The 21844-nt window shown below is 52.2% G+C and overlaps 1 protein-coding gene across 7 annotated transcripts in view; it reads left to right on the top strand.

The window, feature by feature from the left end:
• The window catches only part of trrap (transformation/transcription domain-associated protein), a 100269-nt gene that overhangs the window by 32314 nt on the left and 46111 nt on the right, over positions 1-21844 (top strand). For all 7 annotated transcript variants that reach the window (XM_035404681.1, XM_035404682.1, XM_035404675.1 and 4 more), the window contains 16 exons: positions 2-130; positions 567-833; positions 2259-2465; positions 2676-2834; positions 3268-3402; positions 3506-3616; positions 4236-4382; positions 9436-9649; positions 10146-10271; positions 11350-11496; positions 13638-13837; positions 15536-15657; positions 16219-16432; positions 18939-19118; positions 20254-20400; positions 21530-21649. In XM_035404681.1, the coding sequence (XP_035260572.1) occupies positions 2-130; positions 567-833; positions 2259-2465; positions 2676-2834; positions 3268-3402; positions 3506-3616; positions 4236-4382; positions 9436-9649; positions 10146-10271; positions 11350-11496; positions 13638-13837; positions 15536-15657; positions 16219-16432; positions 18939-19118; positions 20254-20400; positions 21530-21649 (2625 nt within the window). The remainder of the gene's footprint in view (position 1; positions 131-566; positions 834-2258; positions 2466-2675; positions 2835-3267; positions 3403-3505; positions 3617-4235; positions 4383-9435; positions 9650-10145; positions 10272-11349; positions 11497-13637; positions 13838-15535; positions 15658-16218; positions 16433-18938; positions 19119-20253; positions 20401-21529; positions 21650-21844) is intronic.

Raw genomic sequence — 21844 nt, 5'->3', positions numbered from 1 at the left:
GGTCTTGCAGCATATCCTAAACCCGGCCTTTTTGCACAGTTTTGAGAAGGGGGAGGGGGAGCAGCTCCTTGGGCCCCCTAACCCTGAGGGGGACAACCCCGAGAGCATCACCAGCGTCTTCATCACCAAGGTAACCGACTGACCACCTAGGACTGCTGCGGCTGGATGAAGGGGCTGTGTTTAGTGTATTTTAAGGCCCTGGCTTTCTGGGGAGGGGAGAACCACCAGTGGGAGTCTGTGAAGATCAGATGAGAATTTTTTTTTACAGTTGTTTACCTGCCACAACCTCAGGATGAAAGAAGCCTATACATATTTATATGGTGTCACAGCTTGAGTAAATACTTGATTCTGACTGGCTGAGGATCATTTGAGTCTATATTTCATGTTGCATTTGAAATCTTTATGATTGTTGAGTCTAGTTACATATTAATGCACCAAAACAAACAAACATGTCTGAGGCATAAAGAGTTTTCCAGCTCCACATGGCCACCTCTGAGTTGTCAAAACAGGGCTTCAGGTTGTATTTAAAACGGACCCAGTAGGACCAGCCTGTGCCCCCCCCCCAGGTCCTGGACCCGGAGAAGCAGGCCGACCTGCTGGACTCCCTGCGCATCTACCTGCTGCAGTTCTCCACCCTGCTGGTGGAGCACGCGCCGCACCACATCCACGACAACAACAAGAGCCGCAACAGCAAGCTGCGGCGCCTCATGACCTTCGCCTGGCCCTGCCTGCTGTCCAAGGCCTGCGTGGACCCCGCCTGCAAGTACAGCGGCCACCTGCTGCTCGCCCACATCATCGCCAAGTTCGCCATCCACAAGAAGATCGTGCTGCAGGTGAGGGGGAGCGCCGGCCGGGAGTCCCGCGCTGTGCGCGGTCGTCGAGTGAGGGGCTGGCGTAGGCTTCTGAATGATGGCCCTGCTTTTAAATACTGTTCATCTTTCCTGTGGGTGCGTTGTGGTTGCAGTGTAGCCTCTCTGTTGTACTTTGTAACCTCAGCCATTTCTGCTGTTTTGGGCGAATGTGTGACTTCATAGAGAGCGTGAGTGAAATTTCAAAAGAACTATTCTAGAGTGTTTGATGTCACGCGGTTGTACTTATAATAGATATTAGAGGTCGACTGGTATGGATTTTTCAATGCCGATGGTGGTGTTTACACGAGCAGGAAGGCAGCTCTGCAAGATTTACCAACATTTTTCTTCCTTCTCCCCTAGTGGGGAAAAAGGTCAAAAATACCAGGTGTAAATTGCATGTGAGAAATGAAAATTCACACCAGAATATTGCACATGGCTCCGGATTGCACAGAATGTCACCCTTGAGTCTAATTATGTTTTCTATTAGACAAATTGGTCTGGAACAGAATGGGATATCATTTCCCTGGCTGACGGAGACTATTACCGATTTTGTGTAATCAGCCTAATACTTAGGGCACCTGAATATGTAGAAAAATGATACAGAGAAGAAAAGGTTAAATGAATAAATATCAATATAAATTACATTTTTAATGAACCATGAAAAAGGTAGAGACTACTCCCAATTTATCATGCTCTCGTGGGGCTGATATAAAAATAACCAACAACGCTTTATTATAATGCACAATGATTGTTATTATCATGACAGTCTTTTCTGCACTCAAGTAAACTTGATGTTTTGTTGAACTAAACTGGTGAACAAAGTGGCTGTGACATGTCACATGACTATTTGTCTATATTATGGTTCTAAATATGATCTGTTTGAGAAATGAAATTAAGGGGAGTGGGTCCACTATATTAAGACTATTGAACTGGCCAATTATTAATAACATTGCATGTATGAGGCATGCTACAGCAGAGAATTTTCTCTTCAGTTGATAAATGATGAGCCACTCTGTAAACTGAACTGCAATCCCACTGATGCCTGCCTGATACAGCAACAGTTATAGCAACAGTCTTCATGTTAGTTGGCATCTGTCACAAAGTAAATCTGTCAGTGTCTGTAAACATTAGAAATTTGGTTCAGCACTAGGAAGCAAATTTAATTTAGGATATTTCCTGTTAGGATGGATAATGTTGCATTATTTTGGCTTGATCGCTGGTATTTATTCTAGTCTCTAATAATACAAACAAGCTAGCCTTCCTGAATTTCATGGCATAGCTGAATTGGGAGCCTGGCTAGCTGACAAGGTAGCGAGCCAGCCAGTTAAACATGGCGAACAGACGAAGCTGGAGTGTGTGGGAGAGGTTGCTCGGAGTCATGCGGACCCCTCTCCCCGCTGTCCCCAGGTGTTCCACAGCCTGCTGAAGGCTCACACCATGGAGGCGCGGGCCATCGTGCGGCAGGCCATGGCCATCCTCACCCCCGCCGTGCCCGCGCGCATGGAGGACGGCCACCAGATGCTCACCCACTGGACCCGCAAGATCATCGTGGAGGAGGGCCACACGGTGCCCCAGCTGGTGCACATCCTGCACCTCATCGTGCAGCACTTCAGGGTGCGGCCCCGGCGCGCTCCTCACACGCTCGCCGCACACCGCGCTCGCCGCAGCGCTAGCGCGACTCCGCGGCCCGCGGTAACGGGGCTGGGGGCTGCTCTTCCACAGCCTCCGGGCGGCTTAACTGGGCTCGCGTCAAAGCTGCAGAGCGGACAGGAAGTGAGTGTGTGTATAAAGGTGTCTTCTGTCTGTCTGTCCGTCTGTCCGCAGGTGTACTACCCTGTGAGGCACCACCTTGTGCAGCACATGATCAGCGCCATGCAGCGCCTGGGCTTCACCCCCAGTGTCACCATCGAGCAGAGGAAGCTGGCCGTGGACCTGGCCGAGGTGGTCATTAAATGGGAGCTGCAGAGGATCAAGGACCAGCAGGTGCATGTTCTGTCTCTTCGGAGAGACGCTTATATTGAACAGGGACTGTTTTGCCAATACGTTTTTGTTTTTGCCAATATGGCCATTATGTGTACAGAACTTATATGAGGTGCTTATAAGATTGACGATATGAGTAAAACCATGGGGAGCAGAGTGAAGAAACCACCTCCTAACCAGGATTTATGAGATTGATTTCTCATACCCAGAGGCTAGAAGCTTTAAATGAACATGACTGGTTTTTATGGACGTGTGTGCTGTCTGTCATTCACGGTAATTGTCAAATGTGAAATTGTGACCAGGGATGTCCTCGTGAACAAACCTCTTAACAAACCTCCCTTGCCATTCCTCCTACTGAAATTGGGCACTTCTACGTAACCGTGGGAACCTCTGGTCCCTGTGACGTACTCCCTTACCTGTTCTGTGTTTGTCCCAGCCGGAGTCTGAAGGGGACGCCGCGGGCAGCGGGGAGGGGACCAGTAGCGCCTCCGGAGCCGTCAAGCGGGGCCTGTCCATGGACTCTGGGCAAGACGTGAAGAGATTCCGCACTGCCACAGGCGCCGTGAGCACGGTCCGTCCGCCTTAAACTCCGCCCCTCTCCTAATGGGTAACCGTGGGCCTGGGGTGCTAGCGCTGGGGAACTGTGAGCTCAATCTGTCTCTTTTCGTGGGTAGGTGTTTGGGCGCAGCCAGTCCATGCCAGGCACTGAGTCCCTGCTCACCAAGCCCGTGGAGAAGCAGCACACCGACACCGTGGTCAACTTCCTCATCCGCATCGCCTGCCAGGTACGCAGGACTCCTGTCTCTCGGTACCTCAGGTCAAGTAAAACACCGTAACGACCAGCTGTGCATATTTCTTCACTCCCATGGTGACTCAGAACAGGGCTGCTGAGAGTGTGCATCCTGTTCAGGGCAGTAGGGGGCAGTCATAGGTAATCCCTCAGACTACCACAGTGGAGAAGTGGAAGTAAGGATCCCATAGAAACTGCAGGGTTAGATAATCTTCTATATTGATATTACAGAAAGGGAAGTTCCAGCCATTTTCCTGAGTCACAAGCAATCCCAAGTTTCTCAGAATCTCTTTTAACAGTTGTACCTGTTTTAGTGGAGTTTTACGGTTTAGCCAGATGAGTGATAATTATGAGAAAAGCAGGGAATGGCTGATTGGGTGTATTGTGTAGCACAGTTCAGAAAGGCCATTTGTAAAATGTCAGGCTGTTTTTCTGTATGAGGAGAGGAGAGTTGTGTGAACGGGACAGACTCATGCTGTGTGTGTGTGTGTGTGTGCGTGCGCGTGTGTGCGCGTGTGTGTGTGTGTGTGCGTGTGTGTGTGCGTGTGTGTGCGTGTGCGCGTGTGTGCGCGTGTGTGCGCGCGTGTGTGTGTGTGTGTGCGCGCTTCTCCCAGGTGAACGACACCGCCAACGTGGCCGGGTCACCGGGCGAGCTGCTGTCCCGCCGCTGCGTCAGCCTGATGAAGACGGCCCTGAGGCCCGACATGTGGCCCCGGGCCGAGCTCAAGCTGCAGTGGTTCGACAAGCTGCTGATGACCGTGGTAAGCAGGCGGGCGGGCGGGCGGGCGGGCGGGGGGGAGCGGGCGAGCGGGGGCGGGCGGGGGGGAGCGGGCGAGGGGGGCAGGCGGGCGCTCGACTTCCTCAGCGCTGGGAGGATGTGCGTTAACCGGTGTGTCCGCCTGCTTTCACTCTGAGACCAGAACAGTTCCAATGCCAGCTCTGAAAACGTCCAATTTTATGACTAATCATGCAAATGTGAGCTGTGTGAAAGTCACTGAATAAGGTGTTGGGTTGCTGCTGTTTGAGATCACGCTAGCTGCTTCCACACCCGAGTGAACTCGTGTCGCTTGCTCGGTCTTTCGCTTTGAATGAGCGCGCAGACAACACGGGGGTGTGTGCGTTTCCCAGCATTCCGGCCATTTCTCTCTGTATACGATGTCTTTGCGTGCTGCCTGTGTCTTAAACACCGTTGCTTTGTCACTGAGGCTCCCGATGCATGCCGGCAGTCACATCTCTTCTCTTGCAGCTGCGCTAGTTTATTATAATCTATAGGCCTGTCCAGCATTGTTATATATGACCCTATGCATGCTGGGACGTTGTTTGTTCAGTTAATGGATGAACCACACCTGTGTAGTGTGTAGTGCCTCTGCTTTGATGACACTTGTCTCATTTACCCGAAGTGATTGCATCTTTTTCATTCGCTACCTGTAGGCTTGCGGAGTGAACAGCGGTGATTTTTGCAAGTAGATAATTACCTGCATATCTTAATCTTCACTTTCCTGTGTTAGCTCATAATCATTAGCGTGGCGAGAAGACGCGCAGCGTATGAATTTCACGCACGAAATCCTGCTCGGCTGAGAGGGAGCGAGCGTCGGCCTGCCTGTGAGGTCCGAGCGCTCCGTTTGAAATAGACCCAGCCGCCGCCCGTGTGAGTGTGGCCTGGGAGCCAGACCGATATGCGTTGAGTTTCGGTGTGTGGACTGTGTGGACTGTGTGGCCTGGACTCGGGCGGATCGATGCCGTTTCTGTTTGCCTGTGAGAAAGACCTTTTTATTGATCTGCGCTTCTCAGGTTGCCTCTTCAAAGGTTCCCAAGGGCTTCACCTTCAATAGTTCGGCTGGGCAGTCCGCGCCGGGAGCGGCGATCTGTCTTTTGTCCCGAATCTGTATGCAGGCCGTGCTCTTCGGGTTTGTCTTTTGTTGTCTGGGTGCTCCGTAGCGAGGCGTCGGTGCTAAGTGCTTTATTTGAGTTTTCCGCCGCCCGGATTGATACCCTCTTTGGCTCTCTCTCCCTTTTTGGAGAGGGTCGGCGTGACCGATTCAAATGTCAGGCGGAGGTCCTGCCATTAAAGGGCCCTGGCCCCGGCGCGCCAGGGCCCCTCTGCGCCGATCGGCTGCGTTTCGGTGCCGTGCCCTCACAGGCACCCGCACACGCTGCTGCGCTGACTCCCTCTCTCAGAGAAGCACAGGAAAGCCGCTGCCGCCTCTTGCTCAGGCTCTAATTGTAATGCCTGAAATCTCCTCCGGGGCCCCAGAGTGCAGGAAGCATTTGCAGGGCTGGCATCCGGTTCGTCTGGAGTGTTCTGAAAGTGTGAAGGCCCCGCGGTGGCCTTGGTTCCTGTGAAAGGGGATTAAAAAGGTATTTAATGCCTCTCTGCTGTCCGTCTGACGGCACTCATCCTCTTTTTGGAATAGCACTTTTTTCAGCAGAATAAGTAATCCGTGCGCATGCAGAGTCAAAGGCGAATGCTTTCTTGCTGTGGAGAGTCATTCCGTACAGCGGGCAGAAGGTTTTGTGCCGTGCTCCTTCGGCAGACAGTTTTAGCAGTCTGCTAACGTAATCACATTGACACACCGGAACTGTAATGCCCAAGCATTTAGCAGGTCTGACCAGCCTCACATCTGACCGCTGTTGTGCAGCAATCCTCACATTATTCGCTGCAGTTTACATTCATGCAGGGAATGTGTAATATGAATGCCGGGCTTGCTTGTTGCTGTGTGTAGTTTTCTTCCAACGAGAAAATGGAGGCCCCACTGCTAGCTCACACGCATGCACGCTCGTTTCCGCAGCGACCCCACGTGCCCGCGCACGCGCGTGTGCGCCCGCTCTCTCATTCACGCGCGTGTGCGCCCGCTCTCTCATTCACGCGCGTGTGCGCACCCGCTCTCTCATTCACGCGCGTGTGCGCACCCGCTCTCTCATTCACGCGCGTGTGCGCCCGCTCTCTCATTCACGCGCGTGTGCGCACCCGCTCTCTCATTCACGCGCGTGTGCGCCCGCTCTCTCATTCACGCGCGTGTGCACCCGCTCTCTCACTCACGCGCGTGTGCACCCGCTCTCTCATTCACGCGCGTGTGCACCCGCTCTCTCATTCACGCGCGTGTGCACCCGCTCTCTCATTCACGCGCGTGTGCGCACCCGCTCTCTCATTCACGCGCGTGTGCGCCCGCTCTCTCATTCACGCGCGTGTGCACCCGCTCTCTCATTCACGCGCGTGTGCGCCCCCGCTCTCTCATTCACGCGCGTGTGCGCCCGCTCTCTCATTCACGCGCGTGTGCGCCCGCTCTCTCATTCACGCGCGTGTGCACCCGCTCTCTCATTCACGCGCGTTTTAGCGCACGGCGGCCCGATTCCACGTGAAAGTCTGTGGAAGAACAATATTTGCGGAATACAATGAAAGTGAAGTAAGAATCCAGCTGAGTCCGGGCGGGGAAACAGACGCAGTGGGGCAGTTTGCTATAAACGCAGCGGCGCGCGTCCCGCGCCGTCCTGCTGTCAGGAGCCCGCGCTCACAGCGCTCCCCCGCCACACAGCTGAGCTCTCACTGGCTGCTTCACAGCAATTAGCGCACGAGGAAAATTTGGCTCCTCATTTATGTCGGAATAACATAATGGCAATTTAAGGGAGCGCTCTCGCGGAGAGTACCTTTATCTCCTCTCTGCCTGGGCCCCGGACGTAAATTACCTGCTGAAATAATGACAGGCCGGCTTTACGGGGAGCCCCATCAGCCCGGCGGCTCCAACGCTCCGTGACTTTATTTGTTTACGAAAGAGCCCGTGTAATTCGGCCCGGTCGCGCGGGTGTCCTGTCCCGCTGCGCTGCGTTGGAGCGGCGCGTTTCGCCTGTGCAGCGCGCCTTCAGATTCCGAGCACTCTGAAGCCTTACAGGTGTCTGCGTCTGAGAGAGGGAGGGAGGGCGAGAGAGGGAGAGGGAGAGAGAGAGAGAGAGGGAGAGGGAGAGAGAGAGAGAGGGCGAGAGAGAGAGAGGGCGAGGGAGGGAGAACTTCACCGCTCAGAACCCACATTACGTATAGGGGATGGGTGAATGGCTCTCAGGGTGGCTGGGTCCCATTTTAGACAACAAAACCAAATCAATACATGTACAAGGAGGGAAATCGATAGCTTAATTTGTCTTAAAGCTGAGACGGGGAGAACTGCGAGGGCTGCTTTTACTCAGCGCACGGCCTGCGGTGCAGTAAACTTGCTTAATGCGGAAGGCGGGGCGCTGTCACACCGGCGTGGCGGATCAGGAGTGCCTTCCGATGGCCGTTCAGTTGCTTAACCCTTCTGTGCCTGGAATGTTAATCAGACGGCCTCTTTCATTTCTGCCATTCAGATTCTCCACTGACACTCAAACACAAATTTTTAATTAAAAAAAAACGTCTGTTGTCAAAGCAGAATGCATAAAGCATTCTCTTAACCAGGGCCCTGTGAAGCTGCTATCGCAAAGGAGAATGGTTTCGTGGCATGTAATCAGAAGTATATATAGTTTTTCCGCAGTAATTATCCATGTGTGAGAAAGTGATGCGCTGCAGAATACGAAAAGCACATTTCAAAGGAATAAATAAGCAGCAGGAAACGCATTCACACCCTGCTCTTTTAGAATTGGCTGGCTAGGATAATTTACTAGGCGGTGGCTTGCCAATAATGTAAATATGGCACTCCAGTGGGCCATTTTAACACTTGTAAAGAATGATAGAGGACAGAAGACTGTTCCAGGATAGATTGTAAACAGCCAGACTTTGCACAACAGTTAGTCTGTGCTCCCCAGTGTTTTGACAGTCGTGTGCAAGTCAGTGAGTGCCTGCCAGCTCTCTCTGTAGTTTCGTGTCGATTGCAGAAGCCTAATCTTGACACAAAACTCGAAAGAACGGCACAAACAAAACATGAAATCATTACCTGAAACCTGCGTAATGAGAGGGAAATTTGGTATAAAAATGTTGGAATTTTTTTCAGGAGCATTGTGTTTTTTTATTTTATATATATATTTTTTTAAATTTGTCTTTTTAAGACCTCATGATTCTAGGGCAGTAAAGAATGAACGTGGCGTTTGTCCAGGCAAGTATCTATTTCAGAAATACAATCCAGACAGATCAGTGTTATTTATTTATTTTTGTGACTTTTCCCCCCCTTGCTTTCATATCAGCGTTGTTCTAAGATGGAGCCAGGCAGGGTTATCGCTGCTCGCTGCCAGTTGACTGAGGCTTTTTTGTTTTCCTGTGTGCGGATCGTTGTGCGCCAGCCCCTCCTCGCCTCACCAAACGAGCGGCTTTGTATCCGCCCCCCCCCCCCCCCCCTCCTCCCGTGGGGGGGAGCGCGCTCGCCCCGCTCGCCAGCCTTATTAACCCTAATGAACAACACTCCAAAATCTGATTGCTTTTCATCATTCCATTGTGCTTGCTAGTTAGCGACTTAGGGACAGGCTGCAGTAATGGGCTTGAATATCCAGCGAAACTGCCCGGCTGAACGGAGAAGGCCTTTTTACTTGATTGTCTTCGCGTCTCAGGGGTGGAGCCAACTTCACTCGCCAATCCCAGGCACTGTCTACTCAGGTCTTTTTGTTCTTTAGTTCTTTCACCTCATTTGTTCTTCTGTGCCTGTATTATTTCATATACTTTCTTTCATACACATCAAAGACATTCAAGTTTTTGATGCTCATGAATAATTTAATGAATGGCTTATTAATGAAATGGAATGACAAAGGAATAGATTCTCAAGCACAGGGAGGAGCCTGTTTGAGAGCCAGGGTGTGTGGTTAGTCAGGGTGTGTGGTTGAGCCAGTCCTGACCTTTGGCTTTATCCCTCCCCTTCCCAGGAGCAGCCCACCCAGGCCAACTTCTCCAACATCTGCACGGGGCTGGAGATCCTCAGCTTCCTGCTGACGGTGCTGCAGTCCCCCGCCATCCTGGCCCACTTCAAGCCGCTGCAGCGCGGCATCGCCGCCTGCATGACCTGCGGCAACACCAAAGTGCTGCGGGCGGTCCACACCCTGCTGTCCCGCCTCATGAGCATCTTCCCCACCGAGCCCAGTGAGTCCCCGCCCCCGTCTCCCTCCCGTCTCCCCGGGATACGGGCGGCTATTTTTAGCGCCCGCCGCCGTTATCCGGGGACGGCCGACCCCGCTGACGGCTCGACACAATCTGTAATCCATTATCTGCCGCCTTGAGCAAATGGAGGTCAGTCTGGTGAGGAATTGAGGTCAAGCCGTGCACTTATCCTGGGCTTGGAACCCACGGTCATTAAGGCTGTGTTCCCTAAACTTCACCCCACCCTGCTGGCCTCACAGAGGTCCCATCCTTTATTACACGTATCTAATTCTGTCATGCCTGGCACGGTACATTTTGGTCAACTGGGGGTTTTAACTGCAAGTTGCTTTTGCAGTTATAGGTGTGGTACCCGGTTTGGCTTCCGTTAGGGGAGGTTGTGGTGGTTCTTGAGCCTGTAAACCCGCGTCTGGCGGTTGTGGTGTTTGGATGTAGAGTCTAAGCGTGTGACTGGAGCCAGTGCTCTGCTACTTCCTCACAGGCTCCTCCACAGTGGCCTCCAAGTACGAGGAGCTGGAGTGTCTCTACGCAGCCGTGGGGAAGGTCATTTACGAGGGCCTCACAAACTACGAGAAAGCCACCAGCGCCAACCCAACGCAGCTGTTTGGTAAGGAACCCCAAAACATGATTCACTCAAGTGTGTTTTTCTTCTGACAGCACGGTGTTGAAATCGCTTTGTATTCATGAAGCAGGACAGCCCCCTCACTGTTCAGATTTTATTTGTCCTTTTATTTGATGAGAACTGAACCTTGAAAATGTGTCTGCGGTGGCATAGCTCGTATTTTTTAGGAGGTGGATTAAACTGTTTGACAGTGCGTTGTAATGACTGTCTAGAGACCACTGTGCCTGCAACCAAACTGAAATGATCAGCGTAGTCAGAGGGGGAGTGCAGTCCTGCCACTTTAATGCATCATCCTTAAATCTGTGTAATTTAACCGAGTGTTACACTGTTTTGATACACATCAACATGAGTTCAGCTGTCACTGACGAGAGGAAAAAAGCGATAAAAATATTTCTGTTTTTCCACTGAAATGGTTGTGTAGACGTGTTGCTTAAAGTCAAGGACAGAACATGATGGTGGATAGATTGACCAGACCCCCAATCCCAAATCTAAGGTTGTGGCCAGTTCAAGACTGATCTCAGCTGTGTGACTGCACAGTTAAAGACAGACATTATTTATGATTTATTTATTTATTTATTTATTGCACAAATGGACCAAGACTAAGCCTTTCTAAACACGCTGTCATAAGCCATCTTGAACCGAAGACCAAGACGGTCTCCTCGGGCGCAGGGTTGATCTTTATGCTGGACACTCTGGCCCAGAGTTAATGTCAGCTGAGCCCCTTTTGTTAATATGTTCGCCCATCAGCAGAGGCATGTCTCCCATTTTGCTCTCTTTCCCTCTCGGCTGAGTTGAGCAGTCTGGCAGCGTGGGGTTGCACACCGCTCATGTGGACATCTTTCCAGGGGGTGACTTTATGCTTTTTAAAATAAACTACATTCGTGCCTCGGGCCGGATTGAGAGAGTCTGCGTTCTGTGTCTCTGTTCTCAGTGACTCAGAGTTCTTTTGTTTCAGCCTCGCTCAAGTGGTCAGCTTTCATATTTATTAGCGTGCGTGTAACTGCCTGGCCTTGATTTCGGTGAGTGTCTGTGCCTGGCCTGATTATGGTGACCCTTCCCTCAGGGACGCTGATGATCCTGAAGTCTGCCTGCAGCTACAACTCCAGCTACATCGACCGGCTCATCTCCGTCTTCATGCGCTCTCTGCAGAAGATGGTGAGGGAGCACCTGAGCCCACAGGCCACCCCAGGGGCCACGGAGACGAGCACAGGTAGCCCCCGCGGCCAAACGCCAGCCGCCCGACAGAACGCCCGTACCGCACACCCAGCCGCACACGCCTGGCAAAACGCCCCTACCGCACACCCAGTCACACACGCCTGGCAAAACGCCCCTACCGCACACCCAGTCACACACGCCTGGCAAAACACCCGTACCGCACACCCAGTCACACACGCCTGGCAAAACGCCCGTACCGCACACCCAGTCACACACGCCTGGCAAAACGCCCCTACCGCACACCCAGTCACACACACCTGGCAAAACGCCCGTACCGCACACCCAGTTGCACATGCCTGGCAAAACGCCCGTACCGCACACCCAGTCGCACACGCCTGGAAAAACGCCCGTACCGCACACCCAGTCCCACACGCCTGGCAAAACGCCCGTACCGCACACCCAGTCCCACACACCTGGAAAAATGTCCGTACCGCACACCCAGTCCCACACGCCTGGCAAAACGCCCGTACCGCACACCCAATCCCACACACCTGGAAAAATGCCCGTACCGCACACCCAGTCGCACACGCCTGGCAAAACGCCCGTACCGCACACCCAGTCGCACACGCCTGGCAAAACGCCCGTACCGCACACCCAGTCGCACACGCCTGGAAAAACGCCCGTACCGCACACCCAGTCCCACACGCCTGGCAAAACGCCCGTACCGCACACCCAGTCCCACACACCTGGAAAAATGCCCGTACCGCACACCCAGTCCCACACGCCTGGCAAAACGCCCGTACCGCACACCCAATCCCACACACCTGGAAAAATGCCCGTACCGCACACCCAGTCCCACACGCCTGGAAAAATGCCCGTACCGCACACCCAGTCCCACACGCCTGGCAAAACGCCCGTACCGCACACCCAGTCCCACACACCTGGAAAAATGCCCGTACCGCACACCCAGTCCCACACGCCTGGCAAAACGCCCGTACCGCACACCCAGTCCCGCACACCCTGGCAAAACGCCCGTACCGCACACCCAGTCCCGCACACCCTGGCAAAACGCCCGTACCGCACACCCAGTCCCGCACACCCTGGCATATCATTTTCAGGAGCGGAGTGTAAGTCCTCACATTGTCCTAAGGGGGCGGTTTCCCCTGCTGCTGGCTCTGTGGACCATCAGTGCGCGCGCACCGCTGATTGTGCACAATGGCTCTCAGTGTGACTTTACAGAGACGGGGTGACATTTCAGCGCGGTGACCTTAGTGCTGTTTGCTTGTCTGCGTGAGATTGCGGCCCCTGCGGATGTGTTCCCAGCCCCTCCGCAGAGCTCGCGTATCTGCCATCGCATTGTTGCCCGGCCCGCACAAAAGCCACCTTACAGAGGCTCACAATAGCATCGGGGCGAGGGAGATGTGCTGGGGAGATATGCAGTTTCACAGGGAATGTTTCCCCGACTTGATTTCATGCCTTTATTGTCGAGTGTCTCTTAGCTGGAGGAAAAAAAGCTTTTCACCTTGAACCAGAAACAAAATGACAGTTGTAAACATGCGCTGAGGTTTTGACTTGCGGTGGCAACATTTGACCACTGGGTGCTGCAGGAAGACAGAGTAACATTTAGCAGAGGGCAGACTGGCATCTCTGGGCTGGGTGTAATTAAGCAGCAGTTATTGAATTGGAGAAGGAAAGTAGTGGCTGTTCTTGCAAATGTATTGAAGCCAAAGCACACACTGTCCTGACTCACAATGATTCTGAGATGGTATCAGCGAACCAAACTCCTTGCAATGGCTGTCATTTAGTATCTGAGCGAGTAGGTCCCACACTCGCTTTCACACTGAATTAATGACAGGCTGACTGTCCGGCTGACTCTTGCCCTCAAGGCAAGCTTGAGAAGTTACAACGTTCAACATCGAAGGGCACCCAATGTTTGACCAATGTTACGAAATATTTCACTTTGAAAACAGCTGGTGTCAATCTTGGCCTTAAAACTTGCTTTCATCAAATCGGCCATGAAATGCTATCTGAGGTCTCTGGAAGTTTGCTCCGATTTTCTTTGAAATTGCGTAGTCCTCGAAGGCAGGATTATCTGGAAAAGCTATGTTGCAGTTGTCTGCAGTGCCCCTGTGCATCGGTCCTTTTTGGGCGAGTGGGGTCTGCGGTGGTTGAAATTGGACTTTATTTCCTTTTCAGTGACCAGCGAGCTGGTGATGCTGAGCCTGGACCTGGTGAAGACCCGTCTGTCCGTCATGAACATGGAGATGAGGAAGAGCTTCATTCAGAGCATCCTCACCTCGCTCATCGAAAAGTCGCCCGACCCCAAGATCCTGCGAGCCGTGGTCAAGATAGTCGAGGAGTGGGTGAAGAACAACTCCCCCATGGCTGCCAACCAGGTGAAATTTCTCACCTTCACCAGGGTGCTTTTATCACCACAGCAAGGGTTCACTTTTTAAGGCTGCATTCCAGTGACTCACATTAACATTTAATTACTTACGCCATTCTGCTGTAAGTCCTCCTGTAAAGGTATTAGAACAAGCCTCAGGTGCATTTTCCTTCAAACGTGTAATACTCGATTTAAACTCCTTTGGAAGTACTGCACTTTTACATTTCACAGGGAACACTCTACAGTTAATGCTGTCTTCAGATTTGCCTCAGAAGTCATGTTTGTTTACCCCATTTTGAAGAAAGCTTTGCGAAAGACAAACTGAAAAAAAAATAAGGTCAGTACAACAGTGCTGGCAGAAAGCAAGCATGTAGTAACAAAAAAGTTTTTGTTTTGGCAGAATTTATTTACTGACCTTCAGGCTGTTTTCCTTTTTCTTGTATAGATAGTTATACAGAGGACTCATTTTGACCATTTAGACAAACATTTAAGCTCACATGGGACAAAATGACACACTCCTCTCTCAGGCCTCGATGAAACCCACGCAGTGCAGTTTATCTCCTCTGTTCCACTACATTCTACAGCCTCAGTCTAAGAACGGACCTGCTCATATCTGTACATTACCTGGTTGTATTATTAGAAATGAAAGCTGTATAGTGTGTGTCAAGGAAGAAAACCCAAAACCCAGAAGCCTTGCACTGAGGGGTTGACAGGGTGACCGGGATCAGGCTGTGTGGGGACGGTGGCAGAGAAATCATCAGGCAGAGTCAGGAGTTCAATTCCAAGGGAACTTTAACGCGAGCTCGGGGAAGAAGAGCGTTTCAGAGTTATGCTCAGGATGCTAATCGTTTGAAGGTTATCCTAGGTTACGAGATGTTTTGCAGCATTTGTGTTCTAATACTTTTTGAATCGTAGTGAACAGTGGTTGGTCAGGATGGTTATTCATCTAAACAACGGTTAGTCAGGATGGCATTGCATCTCCTCTTTCTAAGCGGCTGACATTGATTTGAAACGAGCGTTTGAGTTATTGGCAGGGGCTTATGAACACACATTGCAATCACTTTAGCTTGTGGTACCAGCATCTTCTGTTCATGAATGGGAGAGCTAACAGGGAAAATCACTACCTTACAGCAACGTGCAATATCACGTGCAGAAACAATGGTGGAAAAGAAACGGCAAAAATGAAGAGAGCGGCAGTCATTACCTTTCCTTCAGTCTGTGCGCAGCTGCTGGCCTTGTCTCTCCGTGCGTGAGAACAAAGACGTGTTAAACGGCCCTGTGCTGAATAACTGCGAGCTGCAAGTTCAAAATCAATTGGCAAACGTCGTCAGAGGGAAGGGCTTTTTGTTTGATCAGCCTGTGATGCCTGTAAGAACCAGCAGCTCTTCTGAGTCAGGGTCCACCTGCGCTAGCTGCAGAGTGTGTGAGTCGGTTTGTAGCTCCGCAGGGGAGGGTCCAGCTGCAGCGCGCTGGTTTCGTGCTTAAACTAGGCTGCCGACTGCTCCGGCGCAGCGGAGGTGAGCACGGACCCAGGTGTGCCTGCTCCCCGACCCTGGGAGACGGGGCGTCTCTCTGAAGTGGGGAGGCGGGGAGAGGAGACGTCTGCGGCTGGGTGGGGCTGCGGGGCCCCTCGCCACATTAAAGATAAATGGACTGAATCAATCAGCGCGCGTGTGCGCCGTCTCTCCCTCTCTCTCTCTCTCCACAGATGCCCAATCTCAGGGAGAAGTCCATTCTGCTGGTGAAAATGATGACCTACATTGAGAAACGCTTTCCAGATGACCTTGAATTAAACGGCCAGTTCTTAGACCTCGTTAACTACGTCTACAGGTAATTACGGCAATTAATCACCGGGCGCGTTACGGGGCCGGGGCCCCGCGCAGGTGCGCTATCCGTCACCCCGGCGACGGGAGGCCGCCTCGTTCCGGCCCGGGGAGGTCCGAGGCGCGGCGGAGACGGGCGGGGGGGGCGGGGGCAGCGCGGTGTGAGCCCGCCGGCTCGGCGTCCACCCCGCCGGCCACCCCGCCGGCCCCTCCGCTCACCCGCCGCGTCTCCTGGCTGCCCCGCGGCGCCCCCTCGCACAGCGGGGCCCTGACCCCGCGCTCCCCATGTTGGTTTTGCACAGCGTTAAAGTCAGAGTGCTCTGCACTCTCGGGTAATGAGAGCCTTAAGAGGCTCCAGAAGAATAATGCAGAAATAATTGAGTTAGGTGTTTGGGGGATCTAACCAATTATTGTCCTGTAAGCTCTTCACTGTTCCAGTCAGCCAATTTTATTTACCGTTAATTGTCATTATTTTCCGCTCGTGCCAAGGGCATTGGCACGCCACTCGGCATGGCTCGCCCAATCGCTGATCCCCTGGTCTCTCTGCCTCCGCCCCCTTCCATTCCAGAGACGAGAGCCTCTCAGGAAGTGACATCACCTCCAAGTTGGAGCCGGCCTTCCTGTCTGGGCTGCGCTGCGCCCAGCCGCTCATCCGGGCCAAGTTCTTTGAAGTGTTCGACAGCTCCATGAAGCGGCGCGTCTTCGAGAGGCTGCTGTACATCTGCTGCTCCCAGAACTGGGAGGCCATGGGCAGCCACTTCTGGATCAAACAGTGCATTGAGGTACTTACCAGGGCTGTGCTGTGGAGCACACAGCAGGTGCTCGCTGTTTTCTCAGCCTCATCATTCTCTGTCATGATTGATTTAGTATTTTTTTTGTTTAATGTGAGTAAATCAATGTAACACGAGCGTTATGTTTTGTGCTATTTTTGGAGTCGCTCGTTGCAAAGTACACTGTATTTACTCGTATTGGCAGAGAAATTGGCTACTTGCAGAATTTCTGTATTCAGTTTTTTATGCCCCGCATAAAAAGGCCCCTGCATTGTGTCCAAAAACCCACTTACTGTACAAGCCTGCTGTGACACTTCCCACAAGCATTGTGATGCGTGAGCGTTTATCTCCATGTCTGCGCGTGTCTGCGTGTGTCTGCGCGTGTCTGCGCATGTCACCACGTCACGCTCGACCGCCCCGCGTTGGAGCCGCTCAGCGTGCTGTGTAGGTTCCTTCAACACTTCAGCCCTTCGCTTTGCGTAGCGCGCCGGCTGACGAGCGTCTTCATAATGAGACTTGCGGCGGTAATTGGAACACGGCAAGCCCCCGGGCCGCGCGGCCGCCTCGGTGTCAGGGCCTCTCCGGACACGCCCCGCCTCGGTGTCAGGGCCTCTCCGGACACGCCCCCCCTCGGTGTCAGGGCCTCTCCGGACACGCCCCGCCTCGGTTTCAGGGCCTCTCCGGACACGCCCCGCCTCGGTGTCAGGGCCTCTCCGGACACGCCCCGCCTCGGTGTCAGGGCCTCTCCGGACACGCCCCGCCTCGGTTTCAGGGCCTCTCCGGACACGCCCCGCCTCGGTGTCAGGGCCTCTCCGGACACGCCCCGCCTCGGTGTCAGGGCCTCTCCGGACACGCCCCGCCTCGGTGTCAGGGCCTCTCCGGACACGCCCCGCCTCGGTTTCAGGGCCTCTCCGGACACGCCCCGCCTCGGTTTCAGGGCCTCTCCGGACACGCCCCGCCTCGGTTTCAGGGCCTCTCCGGACACGCCCCGCCTCGGTTTCAGGGCCTCTCCGGACACGCCCGCCCCCGTTCTCCGCGCGTGGCGATTCGCGGCCCCGCCGGAGCCGTAGCCCTCGCCGTGCCGCGGCCTCCTGCCGTCGGGGGCAGTTTACGCTAAACAAGATGGAATCCGTCTCCACCGCAATCAGTGGAGCCGCCCGGCAGTTAATTATTAATGCTCCCGCGCGGGCGGCGTCCGGCGCGGGCACTTGAGTCACGCCACGCTGCAGTCTTATCGTTAGAGCGGCTGTTATTGTTTCACTCGCTCACACCAGCTCCATTCATCTTCCTGTGATAACAGGGTGGAGGGGGCCCTTTCTCCACCTGACGCCTGCCTGGGCTCGTCATTAGAGACTCCGCTGCGGTCGGAAACCAATCATTTCTCATTTCCTGCCGTAATTGGTCTGCAGATGAAAAGATGCAGTAATGTGTTTATTGTTTTTTTTGTTTTGCCAATGCTAAGTATTTTTAAAAAAAGATTAATTTTCGAACGCCTTCGGCATGTGAACCAGGCCGGAGCGGTGGACCCACATGTTTATGCAGTGCCCGTATCCCGGTCGAATGTGTCGGGATGCAGCTGGAATAGAAAGCGTGATGGCGATGATTGCTAGGCTTTTGTCGAAGGGCTTTTTGACCTCCATTGATGCCTTACAGTATGAATACAACATAGGAGGATGGACACTCTCTTTAACCCTTGTCTTGCGCTCAGGTCAAAATAATGACCCTTTCTGAGTTATAACAGCAGTGAAAACCCCCTCATTTTTTCAGCATGAAATTTGATGACTTTTCCTGGAGTGACCCTACCATTAGGAAAGGTTAAACATTTTTATAAAAGCAGTACACCATCAGGGTACAAAGATGGCTTATGTCTTATGAGTCTTTTTTAACCCTGCAGTTCAGAAGTCATAAAGAAGTCAGGTTAAGCACCACTCCTCTATTACAGCAAAAAAAATCTATTATGATGTGTATTTTGTAGTAAAAATGAGTGGTGTAGACTGAAGAAATGCAGTCCGTCTGGACTGTGAAGTAGAGGCTTTTCACAGGTGTATTGGCAGGTTGTTTCTGCGTGAAAAATATTGATTTAGGGTTTAAAATTCAATGAAGAGGCTTTACCACTGGGGGTCCAGTGAGGGTGACTCATTTTTGACTGTGTGGGCCTGGGGTGCATGCATAATGTATGGATAACACAAGGAGGTAAAACATGGCAAGTCGTATTGAAAAGATGGTTTTCATGCCTTTATTTTGAAGTGAATTAAAAACTGTGTAGCCGTGTTCCAGCCGTTGCTATGACATACAGCGCTTTTAATCTGAAGAGTGTTTCGTCGGCTGCTTGATTGGCTGTTGGTCAGCTCTGCTGGGCTGAGCCCCAGCCCTGTGAACCCCAGTCAGCGTTGCTTGTGCTCTCGCGCTGCTGGCATTCAGGGGGCAGCTGCAGCCGAGCGGGGCGGGGGGGGGCGTTCCGGGACCAGGCCCCGCCTCCCGCTCCTGGTCTGATGGTCGGATGTCTCTGTCCCCTCAGCTGCTGCTGGCAGTGTGCGAGAAGAACAGCGTCATCGGCACCAGCTGCCAGGGAGCCATGCTGCCATCCATCACCAACGTCATCAACCTCGCCGACAGCCACGACCGCGCTGCCTTCGCCATGGCAACGCACATCAAGCAGGAGCCGCGGGAGCGGGAGAACAGCGAGACCAAGGAGGAGGTGAGCCCCGATCCCCCCAGCAAGCGCCACCCCACTGTTAACACCGCCCGTCCACTCTGCTACCCCTGCCCCTCCCAAGTCACTGCGGGGCTCACCAATAGAGCAGCATCTGTCAGCGAGCACCCTGAGGGTCCGAGACTGCTTGCCAAGTGCGAGCCCCCCTGCATATTTGAGGACCGATTGACCTGCCTTGCCGACGTGCATATTTAACCCCGTACGTCTGATGGCCTGTTACAAATGCTGCACACCTCAGGTTATAAGGTCCCTGACCGTCTGTCCTCAGATACGGTACATTAGCGGTTTATGCGTGCGTGAGTAATCCATTATAAGACTCGGGATGAGGGAGATGAGGGGGAAAAAAAGAGGAAACAAACCACTTCCTGTGTGCCTTTTCAGTCGGGGCCCAGGTGGTGCATGAGAGCTTTCGAGTTGCTCTTACATGTGTGGCAGTGCCGCGAGCTTGCGCTGTTTGATTTGAGCTTCATCTTGAAGAGGTTCACAGCAGAGGGATCAATCGGGCCTCGTAGTGGCTGTGCTAATGGAACAAACCCATAAACTCTTCACCTGTGCTGCCTTCCTGGACTCAGCTGGAAACCAGCGCGCTGGTGGAGTGCCTCTTCTGCCCGGTTCTTCTTTATCTTTTTCTGCCAGGTTGAACTGGAACCACTTCCAATTTTCTGAGCAGAAAATATATATGTGCTTCTTGCAGCAAGAAGACATTTCTCCCAGAAATGAATTTCTTTTTTCTGTACCGATAGGTAGTTGTGTTCAGTTGTTCCTTGTTAATACTTAGTCTCCTCTGATTGGCTGGGCTTGTTGTGGGATGGCAGTGGCTCTGTGAAATTACATTTATTGGAAACATAAACAAGGACAGCTAGCTTTTTGGTTTGGAGTTCATGGTGTCCTTTTTTCACTTTTTGTTGAAGCAAACCCCTCATGGTTTGAATGGGGACCTTGTCATAGTTGTATATTGTTTAAAGTTTTATGTAGCATTGTTACAAGCCCTTGTTTTTGTTTCAAGTTCATGTTTTGATGATATTATCAGTTACTGTTACGTTTATTAGAACAGTATACACATGGCAATGCATTTTCCCTCACCTCTGAGACTTACAGCACTGTGACCCCCTCCCTTCAGGATGTGGAGATTGACATTGAGCTGGCTCCAGGAGACCAGACCAGCATCTCCAAGACCAAGGAGCAGGCGGAGAGGGACGCTGGTAACCAGCTGCACATGCTGACCAACCGGCACGACAAGTTCCTGGACTCCCTGAGAGAGGTCAAGGTGAGCGGTGACCTTGAGATCGAGTGTCCGCGTGCTCCCTCCCCGCCTCAACGCCGGCTAGTTCTGCTAGCGCTTCAATCGCGGGCCTTTGATCTGATTAGCACCTAACCATTTACTCCTCGCTCACAGGTCGCCCGCGCATTGATTTCTGTTTAATCTAGGACACGGGAGCGTGTTGCACGCAACGCTCCCGCTGACTACAGATAAATGATTCGCTGGTCTCAGTTCAAAAAACCTGACCTGTCAGTGTGCCCAGAGGAATCTGTGCCATAACCTGTCTTATGAATATTCATTCACGTCTTTAAGCTCAAAGTGTCCTCCTCAGTTAATTTTCCTCTTTTGAGAATGTAATTAAAAGTCCTGAGTGTTGCTCTCTCCAATCTGTATTCATGTCGAAAGTGGTCTGTGGCAGATAGGAGGTGAAATTGTGTGCGTTTTAAATCAGGAAGGAGCCGGTCCGTTCTCACTCCTCATATCCTGAGCTAGTGTTTAGTTCGCATCATTCTTTAAATGTGAATTTAGAGGATTTAGAGATGCGTTAAGCAATCAAGGAATTGTTTCAAAGAAAATGATGGCTCTTGGTGTATCATTATTTAGGATTGCCCAGAAGTCGCATATGGGCATCTGCACTATGGTGATAACTGGAAATTCATATATATTTATTTGTTTGTTTTTTTCTGCCGTGGTGGCCCATAAGGCTTGAGATCTGTGACTCAGAGCTTATTTCACTCATTTCTGTGACTTTGAGGGGTAAAATAACTTCTGACCATGAAACACTGGCTTGGGGCTTGGGGTATGCTTGAAGTAGTTCAGTATTCTGGGACAAATGAGGCTTTACATTTTGGATGGAACAAGGACTTTGAATGAAACCGCTGTGTTGCTGTTGATCTACAATGTTCTGATCATCGGCATTCTTAATCTTGTGAAATGTGTGTGTGTGTGTGTGTCTGTCTGTCTGTCTGTCTGTGTGCTTGTGTGTGCGTGTGTGTGTGTCTGTCTGTGTGCTTATGTGTACGTGTGTGTGTGTGTGTCTGTGTCTGTGTCTGTGTGTGTGTGTGTGTCTGTGTCTGTCTGTGTGTGTGTGTGTGTGTGTGTCTGTGTGTGTGTGTGTGTGCGCGCTTGTTGACAGACGGGAGCCCTCCTGAATGCGCTGGTCCAGCTGTGCCACATCTCCACCCCCCTGGCAGAGAAGACCTGGATCCAGCTGTTCCCGCGGCTATGGAAGATTCTGTCTGACCGACAGCAGCATGTGAGCTCGAACACCAGCCCCCAACTCTCCTCACTTTACCAGAGAACTTCTTTCACACCCTTTGTGTCTCAAATGGCACATTTGACATCCCTATGCAAATCGTGCCAGAATTTTAATGAGCCATATGTTGACACATTATATAAGTAATTGGGAGTTTATGTGATTGAAACTGATTACCGACAAGTGTTCTGCAGC

This window comes from Anguilla anguilla, chromosome 2 (assembly GCF_013347855.1).
Source record: "Anguilla anguilla isolate fAngAng1 chromosome 2, fAngAng1.pri, whole genome shotgun sequence".
Classification (NCBI taxonomy): domain Eukaryota; kingdom Metazoa; phylum Chordata; class Actinopteri; order Anguilliformes; family Anguillidae; genus Anguilla; species Anguilla anguilla.
The sequence above is the reverse complement of the archived record's forward strand: the minus strand, read 5'-3'. Positions and strand labels throughout refer to the sequence as shown.